This window comes from Kryptolebias marmoratus, linkage group LG5, assembly GCF_001649575.2.
Source record: "Kryptolebias marmoratus isolate JLee-2015 linkage group LG5, ASM164957v2, whole genome shotgun sequence".
Taxonomy (NCBI): Eukaryota; Metazoa; Chordata; class Actinopteri; order Cyprinodontiformes; family Rivulidae; genus Kryptolebias; species Kryptolebias marmoratus.
The window spans coordinates 3,451,778-3,476,728 of record NC_051434.1 but is presented as its reverse complement, the minus strand read 5'-3'; the positions used below and the strand labels follow the sequence as shown (position 1 = coordinate 3,476,728).

At 37.7% G+C, this 24,951-nt stretch overlaps 1 protein-coding gene across 2 annotated transcripts in view; it reads left to right on the top strand.

The window, feature by feature from the left end:
• dbpa (D site albumin promoter binding protein a) overlaps nt 1–22,360 on the top strand; it is a 36,230-nt gene extending 13,870 nt beyond the window's left edge. For both annotated transcript variants that reach the window (XM_017427646.3, XM_017427647.3), the window contains exons 4-5: nt 15,200–15,453; nt 18,370–22,360. In XM_017427646.3, the coding sequence (XP_017283135.1) occupies nt 15,200–15,453; nt 18,370–18,585 (470 nt within the window). In that variant the 3' untranslated portion in view covers nt 18,586–22,360. The remainder of the gene's footprint in view (nt 1–15,199; nt 15,454–18,369) is intronic.
• The last annotated feature ends 2,591 nt before the right edge of the window (nt 22,361–24,951 follow it).

Below are 24,951 nucleotides of genomic sequence, written 5' to 3'. Positions count from 1 at the left end.
GGCTGACACTGTGTTCTCCGACCCTCCTCTGCTCTCTGCAGCAGCCTGTTTTTTATCCACTACATATTCATAATTTATAGTTTCCTCTCTGTGCTGCTTTTGATTCAAACCAGAGCCCCGAGAACATCAGAAAAGGCCTTTCTGTCTTTTAAGCATTTCTTTTGTCTTTTGTAGAGTTCACAGATCTTGATAACTTTCAATTTTGAGTAATTGAAACCATAAAGCCATTTTTTAATAATTCTATGAACATCACCATCTGTCCTGTTCTAAGAGACGTCCAGTGAGCTGATGACAGATCGTCGACTTTGTAAACGTTTTAGGGATGGATTTAGTTATTCCAATTAAAGATGCTAGAATGAGTGAAAAATGTGGGAAGTAAATCACTAGAGGAAAAAAAAAGATTCTAAGTTTTAAAGTGTCAGAATTGTTTTAACACATTTCTTTGATTAGTTTTTTGTTTTGAAGTAAACAAAACCTCAAAGTTTAAATCCTTACAGACAACATGGATGCCGAGTGTTTTCTCTTGTTGTCATTGTCTATTTTTGTTGAAGGGGTGTGAAGTGTATTTACTCCTACAGTTATCACATTTTTAGGCCACTCAAAAAGATAGAAACACAACTTTTACTTGTTATCCTGTTGTCCAGCTTTAACAAAGTTAGAAAAATTGCACGTTTAATAAATTTAGCGTCAGTTTGAAGCTAGATTTGCATAAACATGAGAAACATAATCAAAAAAGAATGTTTTGGTTCATGAATACAGCATCATGATACAACGTGAACAACATCTGAGCAACACTCAGTGTTGAAAACAAACTACTGATGAATATTGGAAAAATTGGGTACTTAATATTGTAGTTCTATTGATTAATAATAATTAACTTAATAATTAGAAATATAAATCCATATGGTGTCAGGAAGAGCACAAACATCTGTCTGATGTGAGAAAATCAAGAAGCCAGGAGCACCTTCCATTTTAGACGTTCTTCCAGGATTAGACACAAATTTGATATCAGACAGAATGCTTTTATCTTAAGATTTAAAAATTTAAAACAAGGAAGCTGGCTTTCTATCTCTCCGTTTTCAAGGCACAGCTCAGGGAGTACGAGCGGCAAAGATCTGTAAACCTGTTACATCTGCTCAGACACATCTGGCAGCTCACTGAAGCTGGGAACCACTTTATGTTTATTTTCTGAGATTTCTGATCAACTTGTCAGAATTTGAGTTTGTCTTTATCAGCTGCTGCCCCCTTTGTCACTTCAAGAGATGGTTGCTGCAGTTTTGTCTCAGCTTTTTAAGAATCAAAAGGTTTGGAGTTGGCAGGGTAAAAGTCTTGGTGCTGATTTAAAAAAAAAAAAGATGGGAAGAATTGGTGCCCAGCAGGATTCTGAGAAATTCGCCTGGAACATTGTGTTTGTCTTTTTATTATGAGTCATAAACAATAAGGGAGATATTTGCCTGTGAAAATGAGCTGCAGAGTCGTGTGAGATAAGAGATAAAATAAGATACAGAGAAAGAAGGAGAGCTGCTCAGGTTCAGTCAGGACACATAAGCTGCTAAAAAAGAGAGAGCACTGCTGCAGCTTCATTTCTACCTCTAGTGCTTCGACAAGAGCTCATGAATACACTCCTTCAGTGTGTGTTTGTGCAAATGCATACCTTTATGGATTCATGTGTGTTTTGTGTGTGCTCTGTGCAGAACTTTGCGACTGTCTTTGTTTGTTTTTGTTTTGGCATTTGCATGCAACTATGTAGGATTTAATGGGCTCATGCTTTCATCTTTCTATGAGTGTGTGTGTGTGTGTGTGTGAGTGTGCTCTTTAGTCTGAATTATAAACACGTGACTGAGTTGAGCATGATGCATCCAGCCAGAAATCCCTCAGGTCGCTGTGGAGCTGAAGTGTTACTACAGAGCTGCAAAGAGGGAAGGAGAGAGAGTCGACCAGAGAAATAGATGGAAACTAGGCTGGAAATAATAATCTCATCCACATGCACATGCTTTACTTTGATTTTAATTCATGCTCGGCAACAGCTCAGAAGGGAGGGAAAGCAAAAAGGCATGGCTGCAGCTGTGGTTTTGTGAGATGTTTTGCTAATATTTTCATCTGCTTGCTCCTTCAAATTCTGCAAATCATAATTAATCTCACCGAGTTACATTGAAAGAGACTGAAATGGAAGAAAAATATTTATAAACTGGATAAATGGGATGAATGTGAGTTTGAATTAGCTGTAAGAAGTGGGCACAAATGTGGCAAAAGATAATATGGGCTCTCCGATCTTTGTCACAACAAGAAAAGCCAGTTTTTTCCAGAAGATGATTGCAGAGAGACAGTCGAGCCTCACAGCAGAAGGCAATGATGCTTCAGTGTTTTATTGGTTTTGAAACCAAGCAAGTCTGTTAAATCAAACCAGATCCAGGTAAAAAATCTCCAAACCAATTTTATTCCCTTATAAAGAACCTCCATCATCTTAGTTTGCAGCAAAGCACGTCCTTATATGTTCTTTAATATATCATTAGTGATGCAAAAATAATTGGAGAAATTGTATTTTCTGCTAAAATGCAGTATGAATGCTGAGAGCAGGATCCATCCATGGTTTTCTTAATTTGCCTCTCCTTTACCTACACCTAAAGACAGTTAAGAGTCACAGATTAAACGTGCATGTTTGTGATCTGTGTGAGGAAACCCAGGCGTGCAAACTCTACACAGAACGGCCCAATCCTGGAGGCGAACATGTGACCTTCTTGTTGCGAGGGGACAGTTTAAAATCTTCACCACCGTGTCGCCCCTGCAGGCTGAATGAGTGCTAAAAAATGCTGAGGAAGCTGAAACGGAGTTGTTAAAGCTGAAGGATGCAGAAGGCTAGATAAAAATAACTTTGGGTATTTTATTTATTTATTAATTTATTTTACTTTTAATGTCTATTTGTACTTTCATTAATTCATTTTATATTGATATTTTGTTCACATTCTCCTGTACGGTGCTGAATCAGCATCTTTACAATTAAACACAACTGAACTTGATGCTAATTAACTGTGACTGGGAGCCTGAGGTGAAAAGGAGGCCAAGATGTGCAGCTGGTAGTTTTTTTTACATCATTATTGCTATATTTCATCAGTATGCGTTTTATATGATACTTTTTTTTATATACAAACTGAGAAAATGAAGCTTGTCAAGGTTGTATTTCTGCTGTTAGGAGTTCAAAGCATTGCTGTTTTAACAAAGAAACATTACAGCTACAAAAGTAGGATTTTGTCGTGATTTGATAAAACTGACATCGCATTAAAGAAAAAAAAACTACCGTGATACTTTCTGTGTTTAAATACTTAGCTGTAGTTCTGATCAGCTGACTTTTTATTTTCCTTGCTAAAGAAAATGATCATCAATCAGCAGTGATTGGAGTTTATTTTGTGCACGTTTTCTCATTCAGTCAGATAAAAAAAAACAGACTTATCCTCAGATTCCCCTGAGCAGATGCATGTTAGAGAACGCATGAACTCATTAAACTGCAACGTGAACACATGTGCTGCTCGGTTCTTCAAATATTCCAAAGGATGACAAGCAGATGTTAAACTGGAGAACACAAAGGTTACATCACCTTTGACATTTAATTGGAACAACAAAACCTGCCATGAAATTTCCCCTTATTGTCAGCTTGTCTCTGCTGACAGTTTGACAGGTGAAGCAGCGCTCCGAACAAAACACCGGGTTTGAAACTCGAACATCTCAATAACAACTCGTATATTTAGTCAGATGATTTATTGCCAAAGGCTGATCTGTTTGGTCACAGAGGAATCTGTTCGGCTTTTGCATTGTGCAGAAAAGAGACGGAGATGGAAACATTAATGCAGGAGTGAACAATAAGAGCTGAAATGATTAATCTTTACCAGGATGAATATATAAACATGAAGGTTTATATGTGAATGTAAACCTGGGCAGACAAATAAAGTTTGAGATTTTGAGGTCCCGTTGATTATATGACGTCTAAATTAGGTTTTACCAAATAACAGTCTTTAAACCAGCCTTTAGGATTCATCATAATGTGATGTGCTGCATTAAAGAACACAATGTGAAACTAAATGATTTGTTGAACTTTGACATTCAGTAAAGGCAATTACAAAACAATTTGGTTTTCACAAATACAAAGATATTAGAGTTCAAGTAAAGCTGCAACGTTTGCTTAAAATAATAAATTCTACAAAAATAAAAAAAATAAAATAAAAAAATCAATCTACTGATTATAAGATGTAAAAGTTTTCCTGGGTGCTGAAAGTAGCTTAGTTTTTTTTTTTTTCTTAGTTTTGCTCATTTCTTCCTTTAGTAGGAACCATTTTTTTAAAAAACAGCTGAAGTTTTGTCCTTTAGAAGTTAAACTACTTTCATATTACTGAAGTAACTCGAGTCTTCAGGAAGTAAATTGTAAACATAATCTGCGATGTTGCCCTAATCCTGACTGGATCCACTCCTTTTTGGTGCGTAACCCAGACATAAGTGACAATCTGTTGGTTCTGGCGCTGAAACCACCTTGTTATGTTTGACACATGGTGGAGGTGGTTCCGAGCTGAGCATTCGGCATGTGTGCTGGCCGCTGCAGCGCCTTCACTCAGAGTGCCGCTACATGTGTCAACGTGTAAATAAGATGAACTGATTCTCGACGTGTTGTTCTTGGGAATGTAAATGCATCGTGTTGTCACATCTTTGATATTACAACATGACAATTTCTGGGTTTTCTAAGTGTGTGGTTGTGCTGTTGTCTTGAATTAGGTCAACTCCAAAAGGTAGTATTTTGTAAAGGTATATTCAATGATTATATCCTAAAAGGTTCATTAAAATCTGTCCACTGACTCGTGAGATATTTTGCTGACAAACAGTCAGAGTTGACAATAATCTTGTATAATCTAGTAATCCTCAGGATATGTGTTGGGGATCAGGCTCAGCGACTACACCAGATGTTAGTTCAGTATCAGTAAATCTGCTGCCATTTTAGTGTTTTTAATAACAGGTGGCTGTGGCGGTCATCTTTAATCGGGCTGAGTGTAAAAGTTGTAGCTGTACATCCAGTGATTATTTTCTGCAAGTTAAAGTCAAACTTTATTGTAAAACTGCAGCAGTTTGTGCTGCAGTTTTTACAGCTGTCACATTCAGATGGTGGTTTAATGATTTGTATGACAGGAGCTGTTTGGTGGTTTTATCGTTAATATTTTCTGTAGTTGCTCCACATGTTGGAGAAGGTCAGCAGTCCAAATAATGTGGCTCATATCAGGGCAATCACCTTCTGTCGCAGACGGCAGAGCTGAGCACTGATTAAAGCATCCTTGACCTTTGGAGCGACACACGAGTAAGAGACGAGCTCCACCATAAATCATGAAGTTGCTCTATCTCAGACTGAAGCCAAACAGCAGTGTCAAAACAGACATAAAACTATGCTAAAATCATAAATTTGTTATAGTTCAGAGTCAGGATATTGTTATTAAAGCTTATATGTGGCTTTCACTGGGAATAAAACCAGTGGCCTGTTTCTTTAAATGTGTGAAAAGCAGAATAATGCCACTGTGAGGGGCCCAAAGATTTAACATTCAAGGCTGTGATTAATTCTGGGAAGCGAGGGGTTAAACAAGACACTGACTCTGCACTCTGTAACACTGCACAGCCCGAGCGAGCAGGGCAGGAGGGGGGGTAGAGAGTTCGCTTTGCATGTTTTGAAACCGCTTTCACTCTCTTTCTGTCTCTCACACGCTCGGGCCATGTGCGCCCGCCACGTCACGTGCCGCTGCAGAGATCATCCAAGCAGGAGGAGGAGAGGCAGCAGGCAGGCGGGGAGCGGGAGATAGAGAGGAAGGGAGGGGCTGGAGGAGGAAACACAGAGCTGAGCATGAGGGACATTTCCAGGGAGAGGAAACAGTGGAGATTACAGAACCAATAAACACTGAAACACACAGAGAAACAGAGAGGATGGCAGCACAGACTCTCAGTAATGGTTCTCATATCAGCGTGGAATAAAAATAGATGCTTTTTGTCACAGAATTTAGGAGAATTAGAAATCATTCTGAGCATACAACTTGTTAGGCACCAGCTCCCCACAATCCAGAAAGGAGAAGCGGGTAAAAGAAAATGGATGGATGGATGGATGGATGGATGGATGGATGGATGGATGGATGGATGGATGGATGGATGGATGATTTATTTGATGATTTATTATCTCAAATTTCCATACAGGTTTTAACCAAATTTTAGGCAAACTTGTAAAAGAAAATTTAATTTTATTTAAGCCCAATTAAAGTTAGACACACAATTTTCTGTCTAGATGTAGAAACAGCTAATTTAGACAGTTTAAAATTAATTTAGCCTTTTCTTTCAACCTTTTCTAACATAACACCTCTAAACTATTCTAAAAGTATGGATGAAACCATCTTTTAAGCCAAAACAGGTGAATTTGAACCATACTGGCAGTACAGCAGTAGTTATAGCAGAACTATAAACTATTTTTCCTGAGAAAATGAGGAAGGAGTAACAACAACACTGACGGCTCTCTGCTGATTTGATTGGTTAAATGTAGTGAGTGATAATCTGACAGATTCATTCAGTCATATGGCAAATAATGTTTTAAAAGAGCCTCACCTTAAAAAATTAATTTTATTGTTGATCTCCCAAAGTGCATTTTTCTGTCAACAGATGCAGTTACTGTTTTTGCTCTTTGACACATTTTGTTTAAACATCGAGGAGCTGCATCGATCCTTCATCCTCGATAGTTTTCAGTGTTTTAACCTTTGCCTGCGTTTCGGCCATCGCCTGTAGTTTAATCATTGCTTGTGTTTTTAATTATTGTCTATGTTTTTTAACCATTGCCTTTGTTTTAAAATCATTATTCTGCAACACTTCTGCACTTTAAGTTGAAAACCATTCATATGGGGAAGATAATTATATGTTATCCTGTTATTTGTTTTCAGTCATTGTTTTTATGACCTCTTGGCCAGATCCTCCTCGTAGGAGAGATCTCGACCTCAGCGGGTTTTTAAATGGCTAAATTAAGGTGAAAGAAACGAAATGAAGACCTGAGTCAGATCCAGGACCGCGTGTGAAAGTGGCACTGATTTAATACAAAAAGATCTGAGAGAAAACGTCAAATCTGATTCAGCTGAGGTCCTTTTAACTTTCTCCAGGAAGCAGAAATATTTCCACCACAGGGCTCAGGGTCTTAGTCGTTCAAAATTTCTGGGGAAATAATTGAACTTCTCAGAACCTCCCTACAGGGGAGGAGGAAGTGGAAATGGGGGGGTTCACTTCTCTTTCAGGAAGGTTTTGTTTGTTTTGAATACTAAATTACATCCATCAGCAGCATGACTTAATTGTTCTTCATGCAAAATGTTGCTGCAATTTTTCTAATTTTTCTTTGAATCATTTTTGTTTCGTTATTGTTATTTTTTACAGTGCTTTGACATCTGCATCACTGGTGCCTACAGGGCTGAAGTGGAGCAGATTGTTGCATCATTGCACAAAAACTGACACAGTCCAGACAACACTGGACTAATTTGTCTTATTTTTTATATAACTAGAACATATAAAATGCAAAATATTATTAAAAATGATTCTATGACTTCAGAGAAAAGAAAAGATTTTACTTACCACAATGGAAAGTAAAAATTGTTTCTCAGTCTGAAGCTTTTTTTTTTTTATTTTTCTTGACATTGTTGGTGGGTGTTTTCATCTGACGTTATTGTACCACCCCCCCACAACCACCCACATTTAAATGAGTAGTGTTTAAATTTGTTTGACAAGAGAATAGCTCAAAATAAAAGCTATTCAGACGTTTTCCTTGCTGTTGTTCTCTGTGTGATACTTGTGGAAAGTCGTGTCGTTGGAAAATCTCTGAAAAAACCTGATGCTGCTTTCTGTCAACAGCAGCATTTCATGGTTACAGTAAACCTGGCATCTTCACGCAGTCATGTGATGCGTTCAGGGGCCCAGTCAGTGTGTCATAATCCAATCTGACCATTGGCAGCTCCTCGGTGGTGACTTGGAAAGACGACAGTGACAGAAGTGGAAGGTCACTATGGTCTTTGTGAAGTTGTGACATAACTCTCCGTCACCGAGTTGAGGTTAGGTACAAGACTCCTGGTGTGTGTTGTGATAGTGTGTTGTAGTTTTTTATGCTCATGTAAACATGTACATGCTGGCTTGTGTTTGTTTAAGTGTGCGAGTCCAAACCTGCCTGTTTGTACGAGTGTCGGTGCGTTTGAGCGCCACTCGCACTGAAGTCAAATGACACTGAAACCAGATTTGAGAAGTTCTGTAAAATTAGACTGTTTTCTCCATTTTTATCCAGTCTAAATAAAATTTGAAAACTTTAAAATAGTCAATAAAATCCATTTAAATCTCATTCTGTATGGAGTTCTGTTTTTGGTATCTGATGTGCTGTAAGTCAAACACAAAAAAACTTTACGGAGCAGAAAGACTGCAGGGAGGGGAGCTGCCTTCATGTTTACATTACAGGGAGGGGAGCTCTTTTTATGTAACACACTCCTTATATCACATCTCTCGTCCGTGTTGTATTTACTGTTTGTGGGAAAAAAAACAGCTGGGAGAACTCAGAGTTCATCTTCAGGTTATTCTTGATAGAAACAACCTGAAACTAAACGAAACACTGTTTTAATCTGTTATCCGTTACAACTACTGCTTTTGCTACCTGTGCTGCAGTAAATACACTATCCTATAGTATACTACATCAAATAATACTAACAAAAGTTCTGACTCAGAGGTTATTTCTGCCGGGACTGAACTAAAATGGCTACAATATAGAAGGTTATAGTTAACATTCCTGTCTCAAGTATTTACTCTTTCAGCATAGTTAGTGTTAATACTGCTAGGTAAAGATTGTGTCAAAATAATACACTTAAAAGTTTTTTAAACTAAACCAAGAGGTGAGTTAAATTGCTTTATCTAACTCAACAGTTGTGTTAGATGGCACCAACAATCATGCAACCATTTCCATCCTGTGGGATTTGATCTTTTTGCATTTCAGTGTGCAATTTATTTATTATCCAGTGTCTGAATAACTAGTGGCAAATAAAACTGATTTTGCTTAAAATGTGGAAAAACTGAATGATCCTATGTGTAAAACCAGCAGAAGCTAACAGGTCGAGGACAGTGTTGGTGGAGTTTTTAGACCCACCTGTCCAGGGTGTCCCCCGCCTCTCGCACAGTGACTGCTGGAGACAGGAAAAAATGGATGGATGGTTTTTTTAGATCTGGATATGTTTTCTGTTAGAGGAGAGCTCCCGTGCAAGTGTCAAAATACACCTCTGGTGCTCTTGAGACTGGTTCGAGACTCCTGCAGCAACTCTGTGACCAATTTTAGAGAAACTTTGTTGCAAAACATTTTTGAACATGTTCAAAATTCAAGTCTCAATGACTTAAATGTGGAAAGTTTCATAACTTAGAGACTCCCTCACGCAGGCTGCAGCAGATTCAGCCGAATGAGACTCTACGAGTTTGTTCATTGCATCATCAGAATATATTCAACCTGGTTTCCTGTTATCACACATGTCCTTGTTGTCATTCAGCCTGGCTTTACTTTTAGACCAGTCTACATCTCACTGAGTCTTGGTTATCTTTCTCCTGCGTCTCCTTTGGTTTGTTTTCCTCTCGTGTTTGGGTCCTTCGCCTACTTCTCCAAAATGAGCTGTTTGTTACACGAGCGTGAAAAAGCCAGTAAAAAGTACACAAAAATCAACTGAGTTACGGTAATTCTACTACGTGTTAATTGTTACCTTGATTTTGAGCAATTAGTGTGATTACTATTCTTCTGGTAAAGGTTTTGTGTTCTCGTATTACATAAAGAAGACTTTACATGAACTTGTGTTGAAGGACAGAAGACAATGATGCTGACGAGTCTGGAAAGTTTGTGTTTTAATGATCTATTTTGTTTTACCTGCGTCATCCACATCAACTCAATTTTCCAACCAAAATGTATTTTCTGCAACCCCATGAGAGCAGCTGTGAGTTTGTTACATTCAGCCTCACGTGTAGGTGGATCATGTGCATTTAGATGGATCAAACAAGAGATTAGTCAAGAGGAAGAGTTGCTCACCTGACTCTCAAACCTCAACCTGTCTATTTTCTGCTGCTGTGGGCGTCTCTGCCCACGACAGCTGATTTTTCCCTGTATGATTGGTGAACATCAGAGAGAAATGTCAGCTCTTGGAAGAAGGACAGAATCAAATCCTTGACAAAAAACAGGAACAGGAAATGTTTTCGACATTTTCAAAGTTACAAGACATCAAACTCATCAGTATGCATCCAAACGCTCCTTCTGAGGATCAGCGCTTCGCATCCTGAGGCGATTACAGTGATAGAGATTTTGGATGTTTTAAAATGAAGGATTTCAACATGGTTTTCTCGAATTGACTGAAAAATGAATAAGAAATGAAAATACCAGTTCTAAACCTTGAATGTTACCAAACAAAACTGGCAAGGACCTTAAAATATCTTGACTGACATAGTGTATAAACATGAGTGTTTCAAATCAAAAAGAAACACAAAAACTGCGTTATTTGCATTGAAACGAGGGAATTTAGATCTCATAGTTGATTCCCTGCTAGGAATGCAAATCATTTACAATAACCAACTGAAAAATAAACATAAATAACCAAGAGAAGAAGAGCTTGACAGGCAGAAAGGAAGAAAAAAAAAAGACATAATCTCAGCTAAATTAATCCAAGCAGAATCAACGGCTGCTTCCTCCAAATGCCTCCTGCTCTCAGACAGGAAATGAAGCCAGACAAGGACACGTTTGGCGGCTGTTTACCCAGGCATCAGCGGAAGCCATGTTCTTGGATCGGATTCAAATTTCTTTCTCAAAATGGTTGTTATTGGGATGAGGCTTTGGACAGACTTATCCTGGATCAGCCCATTCCAGCTGCCAGAGAATTATCAGCAGTTTGTCTGATGGAGTCGCAGATGGTTCACATGATGTATAAACGGACAAAGATGCATATAGAATAAATATATTGGAAGCCCTGAATAATATGCAGGTGTGAAAAATAGAATACTATGTAAATGTTCCACTCATTTCTTTATAATGTTCTTCTTTATATAGATACGATTTTCCACTTTTTTTTAGTCCAGTCTTTATACCTGACCATTTTCTCAGGAATTTACTTTTGTTTGTTTCGACACATCAGCTTAAGTAGAAAACTTAATCAAGAATAAGAATAAAAATATATAACTCAAAAGGTGTTGTGTTAGAAACCTGTTGCAGAGATCAAATGGAAGTTTGTTCATAAGTTAGCAGAAATAAGAAAATATTCAGTCCAAAAGCACAGATACTAAACACAACATAACATAACCCAACATGCAAGATATAAAAACAAACAAAAATCTTCATGAATTCATACAGTTATTTCAGTTCTGTCTAAATACTGCTTGGTTTTGTGCAGATTTTAAAAGAAAAGGCTGCTGTCATCATCACCAGAAACTGGCTGTTTGCTCGCTCTCCTAGCATACTTATACTTATACTTACTTATACATACTTATACTTATGCTCATACACGTTGCTTCTTGTAACGTCAGCTTGCAAACCATACCAGATAGTTTCAGACTTGGATGTCCACGTATACTCAATCATTCGGGAATTTTAGTTTCTTATATTTTTTAACAGAATGGTTTGAATGAGAGTTTATGTTTGTATCTTAAAGGATTATTCCTAGATTGGGAATCCTCTCAGCCTTTAGGATGATGTCAGAATGGGCATCGGCTAAAATATTTCCGACGCCTCTTCAAGATACCAATATGTCACCAGTTCCTCTGATTCATTTTAAGTACAAAGACATTTTTTGGGGTTCCTATACAGCAGAGGTGGCCAATCCTGGTCCTCAGGGCCACCATCCTGCATGTTTTTCTTGTTTCCCTGCTCCAACACACCTGATTCAGAGGTTAAATCACCTCTTCATGTTCTGCAGAAGCCTGTTAATCACCCATTGGTTCAAATCAGGTGTGTTGGAGAGAAAACAAGTAAAATATGCAGGATAGTGGCCCTCCAGGATCAGGATTGGACACCCCTGCTTTACAGTATACAGTGTAATGTTAATTTAACACAAAAACTGACACACAACACCATTTTTAATGCTCATTAAAAAGAACAATCGTGGTACTGAAGTGTATTCCCTCAAGGGTTAAACTTTTTAATTTAGCGGAGCCACTGCTGGCAACAGGACAAGAATAATATTTGTCAAGTTTTGTCCGCTGATTCAAAATGTCGAGCTGTGCAGAATGACAGGTCACCATTTTCAGTCAACACTGCAGTGTATTTGTGGGTTCATGTGCCTTTTGTTTACCAGCCCTGGATTGATTTTGAGTCTGCAATGAGAAGCCAAAATAACCAGATACACATTTTTCTTTTTTCCACTCAGGTTTAGAGCAAAGAGAAGCAGCTTTATAAGATAATAACTGGAGATGTGATGTGTTCATGTCAGCCTGAAGGTGAAGCCAAACCCCTCAATTTAGAAACAACACATTCAGTAAACACTGGATTGGTCCAACGACGTAACGTTGCCTAACATTCTGTAAAAGTGTTGGCAATCACGAGAAGATATTATCTTAGAGTTCAGGTGGAGTTTAAGTCTGAAAAAAACAAAAACACCATTCACAAAGTTTACATATCCACTGAGTGAGTAAAGTGTTTTCAGCTGGATGGTTTTAGGGAACAGGGGGGTGTTTCACGTCCACCTCCTGCCTGTCATGAAGCGTCAGTCTGATTTTGCAGAACTTGTAGATGGTTTGGCTGTGAGATTGTGGTTGATGTGCATAATAACATGAGTGACAGCTCACAGCAGCAGGCGAGTAGCAAATCAGTGTCAGTCGTGCTGCTCTGACTGAGATTTCTAAGTTTAAAATCATGCTTTGAATGCAGAAATGTTTAATGTTTTTTTGTGGTTTGACAAATAAGACACATAGTTTCTTTAATCGAGTTAAGACTTACAGCATGTAACTTATGCAGAATGTTTTAAATGCTACAGCTAATCGTTTGAAATATATTTAATATTGCCCGCTGCCAAAAGGTGAAGGTGTGAGAGTATTGTTTGCAAAATTTCTCATGAACCACTGGACACATTTTAATGAAACTCTCAGAAAGTAATCATTGCATGCACTTCTAAAGCTGATTAAATTTTGTAGCTGACTTATTTCAAGATGGTCACCACAAACACCTGATTGTAGGAAACACAAACATGTCTGCAGTTCATTTGGTGTGGTAGCAGCTGAGCATCATCCCCAGCACATATTTAAGCACCAGTCATTATGCAGCTGGTTGAGGCAGACAGAGGCCATCCTGAGCCTGGTTCTGTTTCTGGTTCTGGTTCTGCTGGATCTTTCTTCAGGATGGAAGATTGCAACAAAGTGAAGATCTTATATATAAATATATAATATTTTTGTACAGCTTCCTGAGGTGACTTTTGTTGTGAATTTGGGTTATATAAATAAACTGGGGCTGCATGGAGGAGCAGTGGGTAGAGCTGTTAAAATTTGAACTGAATCCAGTTCAAAATGGCTTCCACAGCTAATCTACATTAACCAACACACAAATGGCTCCAACTCAGTCAATCATTTAGAAACTGAGCTAAAATTTGTTGTGGTCGTAGCTAAGAGCTCTTCACGCCACATATTCTGAACACGGACTGATGTTGTGAATTGTGTTATTTTCATAGTTTGACCAAAATGGCTGCATCTCTGTCAGTTCTCAACACAAAATGATCCGAGTCTAAAACTCCGGCATGAAAGGTAGTGGGCAAAAAGCATGCAAGCCTTTAAATATGAAACTGTAGTTATCCTATTTCTGTCTTTAAAAAGTCACTTAAAAAGCCAAATCACAGAGTAAACGTGGAATATTTCTGCTCACATATCTGTGATGCTTCCAGTACTGTTTTGGTTGATATTGGTCACCAGCTTAGCAGCTATTTATAACCTGTGGCACCGAGCCCGGAGCGCTGAAGTGTCCTCCAAATGTTGTCACAATACACGTCTGACTAGTACTGCATGATTTCTAAACCAACATTTTCATTTGTTCTATTCTGATACAATATATTATAAAATATCCAGCACAGTATGATACACATTAATGGCTCTTATTGGGTTAGGTTGTTTGAATCACCGTCTCCGCAAATAAACATTAAATGGACAATTAATTTAAACATCATCAACCAGTGTTGCCCATTTTGATAAATACACAAAACTACATTTTCTAAAACTAAAAGGAGAGATATCCTCAGAAATAGGAGAGAAATGTCGGTGCAGAGATTTGGCTGAGAGTGGATTTCCTATTCTTGGTTCTATCGGGTTACATTCAGAAAAGCAAAGCAGAGCTAATGCAGAATAGCTGCAGGGGAAGAAAAATATTATTGGAAGAACTTCACATTCACTGGCACACAATACTGTCAGAATCCAGGGCTTGATTTTGCTTGAATTCTGCTTTCTATTTCTGGTATTTTTGGGTTTATACTCTGTTATTATTTTGACGTGAATGAAAATATCACTAATTAAACGTGTTTGACTGAAGATTTTTGAATGATACAGCACAGAAGACCGGATCAGATGAGTTATTTCTGCATGTTTACTCTGTGGTAAAAACCCACTTTATATTTCAAGCATCACAAAGGGTCAAATTAAAGCCTGATATTTCTGGCTCAGTGTTCTGGGTGGCTCTGGAGGGAGTTTCTGACTCAATACTGACACATGGTGGTGAAACAGAGACACTGTCCTCATGTTTTCTTCATATAAAAGTTAGATTTTGTTGTTGGGTTTGCTCAGTTCTCTGTTTGAATCAGTCCCTTCATCATCTTCAGTCAGTTTCCCCCTCAGCTCTGCTGCTGCTCTCTGACATATGTTCACCCTCACTGAAGGCAGATGGGCTCTAATTTGATAAAACTCAAACTAAATGATGATCAGGAACACGCAAACAAGCAATTAGGCGTTTGTTTCTGTGTTTATTTCATCCAAAATCAACGTAAGAATTTCTCTTTTCTCTATTCATGTTTCTTTTTGTTCCTAATTCAGGCTGTTTTTACCAATTGAGATGATATTTTTATATATATTTAAAATGTGTTTTAAAGTTTTCTGTGTATTTAATTTGTCTTAGAGTGAGACGTGAGTAGATAAAGTAGAAAACATTCAGAATCAGTTCGCTCTGACAAAACAAACATATTTTCTCTACCAGGTGGGCAGGCGGTGCCTCAGGACCCCTCACCCTCCTCCACTTGCCCTCCAGGGCCTCCTGGACCTCCGGCCGTTGCCAACGGCAGCAGTGACATCATGGTGAACTTTGACCCCGATCCGGCAGACCTGGCGCTATCCAGCGTCCCCGGACAGGAGGCTTTTGATCCGCGGCGGCATCGCTTCTCAGACGAGGAGCTGAAACCTCAGCCGATGATCAAGAAGGCTCGCAAGATGCTGGTTCCTGATGAGCAGAAGGTACTACATCTCCCACAATCCACTTCTGCCACGCGTATAAACCTGTAACCTGCTGCTTCACGGCAGGAATGTGACGTTTGGTTTAAGAAAATCATGGAATTCAAATTTAAACAGAATTAAATGACCATTTTTTCACACATTAAATATGCAGGTTTTATAACTAAAATGGGCAAGCTACTAGTTTTCATTTTCATATTAAATTTAACAAATCCAGTTTTACTCTGAAGTGTTCTTCAGCTTATTATAAACATTGTTTAGATTGACAAACTTCCTCTGGTTTAATTATTTATTTCGGTTTTCTTTCGCTTTTATATTTCCACCTAAACATCTTCAGGGTTTTTACACTTGTCCAAATCTGACATATTTGTTTACCTGCAAAGACTTTGTGCCAGCCTAAAGTGGGTCAATCATGTGACTTTAATTTTCAAATAGTTTTAGGTTGATTTAACAGAATGCTTTGTTTACGTTGAGAGTGGACCCGCATTTCAGAATTGCATTCAATATAAATGAAAACCTGCTGGAGTGAACTCTTTCAAACTGCTCCATTTGACACAGTTAATGTGTTTGATTTATATTTTTAATGTTTGATTTCTTGATTTGCAACGAGTACCTTTAAAAAGTGTTATTTTACAACAATAACTTAACTTTATTTAATATATAAATCTCCTTGTTACCTCAAAGTTTTATTTTTGCCATCTTTTATCTTTTTTTTAAAGTTTTTCTTTTAATCTCTGATGTTTTTGACAGTTTGAAATATTTTTTATAGACAAAAGAAAGTTTATAAGGAATTAAATATTTTCAGGGTCTCACTTTGAAACCGAAATTAATTAAAAATGAAAGAAAAAAACAGCAGAAATTTAATTAGTAAGGGTTTGCTTAAAAAAAAAAGAAGAAAAGTGTAGTGAGTGACACTTGTTTATGAGGTTTGTGAAAATGAAAACTAAACAGACTCCCTCTGAGCTCAGAACAGGTCATATTTTCCTTCAGCAGCAGGGCTGTTTATTTATAAGGCCTGAACTTCTTCCTTACAAAGGCCACAGCTTCTTGACAGCTCTGGTGCTGATGTGGAAAAAAAACTGAAGGAGCGTGACGCCCACTGGTATTGATGCCTCCTGACTAGAGTCCTAAAATATTTTGTACTCAGCTTGTTGCACAATAGGAAAAGCTGTGATCAATGGCTCATGCTTTCACAGTTCAGAGCGGAGCAGCTGCAGCTCCTGAGGCGTTTATAATTCACGGAGAGATGAAGGCGCTCACCTTGCTGTTTCCAGTCCTGCTTAGTTCCATCAATCACGTTAGAAAAATGATCTCTGGCTAAAGCGAAAGGTGAAGCAGAGAGCAGCTCCTCCTAAACAGGCTTCATGTCCGATAAATACAATATCAACACAAAAAAATCTGACAAAACTGTTCCCATCTTGAGTCAGATTATCTTTATTACATAAACTAACAATCTGTGACTACAAATCTCTGCCAAGGCTGACTAAAAGAATTTGGGCTGTTTAACATCAAGACAGATTTATTCTATGTGACTTTTTGGGGAATTCTGAAAAAAAAGGAGAAAAAAGCACAAACCATTAAATTTTCTTGGCATATGTTTAAAAAAAATTAATCTCTGATGATATTTCCCAATCTTTTTCAAAAATGTTGTGAAAGGATAATAATTTTTCAGGGTTTACTTGTGGAATGAGGTGTAATTTCTGCCCCGAGTCTCCTAACATCAATTTTTCTAATTGATTTCTCGGAGGCTTTTATTTTCCATCTGACCTCTTATTTTCCACAATAGGCCCAGAGGATTTAAAAAAAAAAAAAGGTTGTTTATGAGCCACCATATATTGTTTTCATGACATTTAAAATAAAGGAATGCCTCAGGTTTCAGTGAGGTTACGTTTTCAGAATATTTAAACATCTGACTGAACAGTTTAGCAGCTCTGGACTGCAGCCGGATCAGGAAATTATAGTTTTTATAGGAGTTTGTTGAAACTATGGGCTCGTATTTTTGTTTTCAGACTTCTTTGCTTCATTTTGTAATAAGAGTAAAGCTGTTTTAACATTTTAATTTATGTCAAGAAGTTAAGTCATGAGATGGGCTACATAAAAAAGTAACAAATGAGGCGAAACCTTTCATTTACTGTCAGAATCATCTTGAAATGCTCCGTTTCTCTGAACTATAGAAGAAAAAATAGCACACAAAAAGTACTCTAGATATGGCCAACTGCAACCTAAATGAGTACTTTCTAGTACTATCAGTTTTTATACAAGTTTCATCCACGTTTAAATCTAAAAAAGCAAAAGTTAACATCTGATTGACACTTTGATTTAATAAAACATAACGTTAGCTTAAAATAATGCAGTTAAATTGGCATATAATGCTGCAACAGATGTTTATAAATTCATAACCAGCTTTTCTTGTGTTTCTGTTTCAGCTGATGGTTTAAAGCTCAGATTGTTTTTGTTCTTTTACAGCATCTTTATTAGCAAAACCAGACATTATTCTGCTTTTCTACAACATTTTCAACTAAAGTCCTAAAAATAGTCCCAACCAGAGCAAAGTTCTAGCTTATTTGCAGGTTTTGACTTATATTTTGTTTTGAATCATTAATTGATGTGCTGACATTATTGTGCTCATAATATCTTACATTCTTGGTTTTAACAAATTAAGTCTACATTTTAAAACGTTTCAGTATTCGTCAGCCATCAGCCTCACATCCTGATAAAACTGTCATGTTTTTGATGACTTGTAGCTGCAGTTATTTAGCTGTTGCTGCCTTTTTCTTTTCCGACCATTTTTTTTCTCATCACATAACTGACCCTTCTCATCCCGCTTTCTCCTCTTTTTTTGTTTCTTTTTTTTGTTTCTCTCCTCCCGTCACCTTCTCTCCCACACACCCCAACATACCACACCGGCGACGATGACAGGATGAGAAGTACTGGAGCCGGCGTTTAAAGAACAACGAGGCGGCGAAGCGCTCACGGGACGCCCGGCGGCTGAAGGAGAACCAGATCTCGGTGCGCGCTGCCTTCCTGGAGCGGGAGAACGCTGCCCTTCGCCAGGAGGTGGCCGACATGCGGAAAGAGCTGGGCCGCTGCAGGAACATCATCAACAAGTACGAGAGTCGGCACGGAGACTTGTGAGGTGGACGAGGCGGACGAAGACAAAGGAGGAAGGGTCGGGAGGGGAAAATGAAACAAGAGAAGGGTACAACCCAACAACAGCAGCACTTTAGTTGAAGTGGCAAGGGGGGAAAGCTGGAGTAGATCTGCAGCAAGCGCCGTGTGACACCGGGCGCAAACACGACACCAAGGAGCTTCAGGAAGTCGTGACAGAACAGCACAGCCACACAGTTCTCCCCAGACTGTTTGTCTCGACTCTTTGCCCATGCTGCTTCACATAAATTGACACTACGTCCCATCTCAGCACCCTGTGACGCCTCGGCAGCTGCTGTGCTTACGCCCGGTGTCGCACTGCGTTTTTTGCAGGTAGTGCATTCCAGCCGCTGCTCTGGCCAGTTCAAACAGGGTGTGGAATTCACAATATGCCAGTGAAATCTTACTTTTTAAGCTCAAGGCTTATGGACACAAGCCAGGAAAGGTCAGGCGGATATTTGTTTTTCTTTTGTTTTCTATAACTAGAAGATGAAATGTGTATATTTTTGAATTGGGCAGGAAGCCAAGACTAGTCCAGCAAAGAGGAGGAGAAGGAACAGGTGCAGGGTTTTCGTCCATAATGCAAAGAGATTTTGACAAATGATTATTGTATATTTTTCTATTAGCAGAGATATTATGGAGGATTTTGGAGATAATCTTTTGTATATTTTCTATGTGGGAAGGGGTGGGCTGTTAGCTGGACAGTCACGGGGCCACATATAGCGCTTTTTCTCTTAGCTGTTTATTGCTTAACGACAAATGATCTATTTTCAATGTTACAGAGCTGGTTAGTCAAAGGCAGAAGTGAAACAGAGAATGTATCAAGGTTGATTCAGGTATTTCACTCAGTGTGAGACAAAGTAAGGTATTTCAGGAACAATAGTTTTTTTGCTTGTTAAAGGCAGGTGGCATAGCGATAAGTGGACAAAACAAAAACTGTATAGTTTAAAAACTGTGTTTGTTTTCCTTGTGAGCTCATTTTGAGCATTTGAGTTGTTCTCTTCTCTTTAAATCTGTGTCTGACTTTAAATAATCACAGGGCTTTTTATTTCTGAAGATGAAAGAGAAAAAAATAGAATAAAAACAGGAAGTGATTAGCCATCAAAACACTTGGATTTGACCAGATGTTTTTGAAAACGAGGAAAAGGAGGAACTGTTTTTTTTTCCTGGCAGGTTTGCATTTAATTTGGTAAATTGCGTATGTGTACTTTCTATTTACTCCTCAATCATGTCCAGGAAAGGCAACTAAACGTAACACTAGCTGGTTTAGGGTTGATGTGCCCACATTGAACAGTGACTGAAACGGTCAGCATGCAGACACAAACACTACGACAAGCACAGTCCTTGCCCTGGTTTTAATCCTTATTGTTGTTGGTGACGTTGTTATGGACTTCTATGGTGCTGATCTGATCCTCTACCTGACAAACAAACAAACAAACACACACATTCACACTCATGCAAACACACATCTCACTTTACTGAACTGCCTATACCTTTTATTTGTCTTTTATTCAATTTTTTAGTTTTTTTTCTTCTTTTGTTTCAAATTGTATTGATAAATCATATATAGATTAACACACAAACACTTTGTCTATACCTCCCTTTCAAACTATACCTGATGAGAAAGAGAAATGCACCCTACTGCTACTGTACCATACAACTGTATTATTGAATATTAAAATATTCTTTCACTAGATATATGTATGTGTATATGATATATGCTTGAACTATGTGATAATAGTTGTAAATTACATAAATGAATATATTACAGAAAGAGAACATTGGAATCATTTTATCAGTTTTCTCTCAGGTGTGTTTGTTGCATAACAATAAATATAAAAATACACAGATGCAAAAAAAAAAAAGGAAAAAAGAATCAGTATCAGAATTTGTGATTTTATTTGTCATATTTTGATGGAGGAGTTGATCTTTTCTGTTTTATAATGTTTCAGTTTTAGCCCTTTTTCAGACTAAATCACTTCACTTTTTTGTACTTTTTTGTCCTCGCCCCTCAGTAACTGCTGCTACAGCTGTCAATCTTTGCATTTTAAACCTTCCTGCATTCAGTGATAAAGAAAAAAAAAGTAATTTATGAACACTAAAGCACCTTAAAGTGCAATACCACTGATGGCCACTAGGTGCTGCCTTTAAAGCATCTTTGGTTCCAATACTCTTCAAAAAATGTCACCTTCTCTTATGAAATGTTCAGTTTTTATTCCCAAATTTCTAATTAATAAGTTCATTTTTAAAACATTTATTTAATTTAATATATATTCATTGTTAAAGATAAAGACTTTTGTTCAATAAGCTTTCCAGTTTCACTCTCCAACGCCGCCTTCTTGTCTAAATATGATCACTTCTGGTTTCAGAATGTCCAAAACAGTGGAGGTAAACTGTTTAATGTTTCCACCGTGGTAATGTGTGGGAGAAACGTGGAATGACCAATAAAAAAGAGGCAAAGTCAGAAATCAGAACGCACCATCAGACGTGCCACCTATGGCAGTTTAAGGTATAGCTTTATAGTTTGTTTTAAAACTGCATCTGTTATTATTGTAAACAGTATGTGTGGAGTCAGAGACTGTAACAAAATTATGCTATCAGCTTATGAATGATAGTTTTGAAACTTTAATAGTTATGAATAATAGAATCAACATCTGGCGATGCCCAAGATAAACACCCTTGTTATGGTTACAGCACCCGACAGCAGCTTGAAAACAGATCAAATCCTCCTCTTGGGACTAGTTTGCTGGTTTATGCCTACTACACAATGTGAAGTGGACAAGCTGAGAAGTCTTGACCCTTTCAAACAAGATAATGGAATAGTTGTTGCCAAAAAAACAACAAAAAAAAGAGTTATTTGGAGAAAACATTAGTTTTTCCGCTCTTAATTATAACCATGTTTGTCTTGAGCACAGACTCAAAAATACAGTTGGATTAGTGATGCATTCATCGCAGTAAATTCAATCCTGCAAAAAGAAAGGTAATGTATACGAAAGCAGAATGCAAACCGATGCAAAGCTTGACAGAGGTGTCAGATCCTGTTTCCATCACTTCATGAACAGGTTTGGGTTGATGGGTGTATCACACTGTCAGGTTTTTGATTACAGATGCCAACTTAACCCTGTTTTGTTACCGACTATAAAGTCACAGGTGTAACCATTATTATTTCATGCTTTTTTTTTTTCTTTTCAAGATGCTATGTATTGATTCTCATAGAGTCCTAAAACCAACTGTTATTTCATCACCTGTAATAATCCTTTTCTTTGTCCTCTTTCTAAGAATATTTTGAAACCAGAGACACAAGCTTTTGAATTTAAATCTCTGTAAGATAATCAGAGCTTGGAAATGGAGGAGCGAATCAGTGTGTTTTATTGTGATACCTGAGATTTTGGAACTTCTTCACACACGTTTCAGAAACTTTTTGACAGCGCTATTTTTCTATGTAACTGTGTTGTTGAGTGTGTTGCAACTTTTTTCTGGTGGGCATTTGAGACCTCTTGTGGCAGCAGGTTAGCTGCTGTCTGCATCGCAGGTTATACTGACAATAATAACTATGACAACAACAATAATGTACACAGCCTTGTTATTTCTTCTTCAACTTTGTGGATTTTCAGCTAACTTCTCCTCGTTGTGATTGACTGTTATAAACTACAAGCGCAGTTCTGCCCGGACTCCTCACCAGTATTGTGTGCCGTCCACAGGGTAACGGCATATGTGCTTTCTTTTCCCCTCTAAACACAAATAAATGCTAATTCTGATTCACTGACAAAGTTTTTGTAGCATTTTGTTGTGACCTGAAAGTGTGTTGAAGACGATGTGTTAAGTGCCATGCCCTTCAGTGGAAGCATGTTTTTATAATAAAAATGGTGAAATTGTCAGATTAGACTGGAAGACATTTATAGAATGTAGATATTAAAAATAAATCCCAAAAATAAATTTATTGAAAATGTTTTTGTGCTTTAGGGGCATCGTTAAAACTTAATGTTTCCTCTTGGCAGCAAATCTCATAAATTGTTAAAACAATCATTTCTTTCTGACAAACCAACACATACTGATTCCCAGGATGTCAATTACTGACATTGTTTTTCATAATTTTTTTGACACAATGTCTGTGTCTATATTTGAATCTTGGACCAAATGTGGCCTAATGAGGATCGTGATAAAACTGTTCCCCAACCAAAGTGTAGAAAACTTTCCTCCCAGAGATTCTTGGAAGAGTTTCTTATTTTAGATTTAGCTTAAAAAAACAGAAAAATTGAATTCAATCAACAAAACTAGTTGGATTATTCCAAAAACAATCTTAAAAAGTTAATCTAACTCTAATTAAAATAACAAATATTACCACCTGGTTAGTCCTACAGGCTGGCAGGAGAAAAAAGAAAGAAGAAATGTCTCACTATGAGACTGAAACGACTGCTTATTAATTAATTTATTTGCAGAAAAATACTTAGTGATGACTAGTCTGCTAGAACCAATGTTTTTATTTTACAGAATGTTTTAATTTCTTGTCAGGTTTGTGTCTTGATGTGAACCCAAATGTGACCATTTTTATTTTACATTATTTTTTTTATAGGTAGACAGTTTTGCTCAGGTCACCAAAGTGAGATGTTCTCCCTGTCTGATGTTTAAATCTATTTATTTATTATGCAGTGACATTTGTTTTTGTCCTCTTGGGTTCTGGCCTCTCTTTAGACCTCCCTCTACACACACACACACACACACACACACACACATGCAGACGTGTTCACACAGTGGAGACTGCTCAGTTGGACTAACATAATAAAATTGCATTTAAATTAGATAAATAAGACTGATGTAACAGTGCTGCCCAGATCTTCTGATCTCTGATGTCCACATTTTACATCTTTTAAGCAAATCTTAAAGGTACATATAATATCTTCAGACCTCTTATTTACTGAGAGAATAAAGAAATAGTTCATGACGACTCAACCTGTTTCCTGAGCAAAAAGGTTTAATTATATCTCTCACTTTTTGATTCATCCATTCTGCCGGCTTCTTGCTTGTCTGAACAGCATGTTTTTGTTGTTAAATCTGGATTTCTTTGTTCCAAATTAAAAAAGATGTATAGTAAAAGTAGATAAATACAAAATCAGAAAGCAGGCAAGCTGAAGGCTGAAACCTGTAATCCAGCTGAATGCAGTGACTCGTTTGAAAAACTGTTATTAGTAAATGTTCAGTGACCAAATTTAGAGATTTAAGATTAAAAAGAAAAAGAAGCATTTTGTCGGGCAGCACAGTTCTTTGCATTATTAAGGATTTTGGTGCAGAAATAATTTGATGATATTTTTCTGCCTCCTTCCTCCTGAACGTCTGAGAAACTGAATACAGAAACAAATGTTTGACAGCGAAGAACCGCAGACTCCGACTCTTCTGACAGCCTCTGTTCTGGGATCAGATCTGCAGAGACTCTAAAGACGATTTATATTTGTTTAATTTGTGTGATTGTCTCACATTTATGTGTTTGTGTTTTCACTGATCACCTGCCTGAGTGGATGAATGTCCGGACATGGATTTCCATGACTACTGCAGCTATGACTCGTGAGCGAAATCCCTTCACTTAAATTATGTAACACACACCAGCTGATTTGTGTGCCCTGTGTGTGTGTGTGTGTGGGAGAGTAGATCACGTCACCACCTGTATATGGTGGGTTGTGTCAGCTGTTGGACGATGTTGTATCACCAGCTCCTCCTCGTCAAGCTGCACACCATCTGCCCAAGCTGGTGTCCACATTCAGAGCCAAAGTGTGCTAAGTTGGCCCTCTTCGTACTGTACTGTGCCAAACCGTGCCAAACTGTGCCAGCTCTGCGTTTAACCTTCATTCACAGAGATTAATTATGACTTCCATCTCTGCTCATGTTATCTATTTAGTCATGACTTTACTTCTACGACTGCAGAGGAAACAGACATCGTCTCAATGATGTGCGTAGAATCACTTCAAATAATCAATATAATAATAGATTTTTTAAAATGTATTCCTCTGTTATGTGTTGTAGCAGGCTTGTGTGCTTTCAGGTTGGACTGACAGTGATGCTTTCAGCCTCAGCAGCATTACCAGAACTGGTCACCTTTTTAAAAGAACATCTAAATTGAAGGATAATTTATGAGCAAAATGGGAAAAAACCCCAACAAAAAACAAGTAAAACTGTCACCAGCAGGGGGCAGTGTATTACTACAGAGCTGTAATGTTGGACTCCATGTTAATAAATCTTTCCAAACACATAGAATACTCATAAAACAAAACAAAACAAAAAAGACAAAAAAAAAAACCCAAAACAAACAAATAAAACTAGGAGTGTTTCCACAAAAAATGAGTAAAAATGGAGCAATGTAAA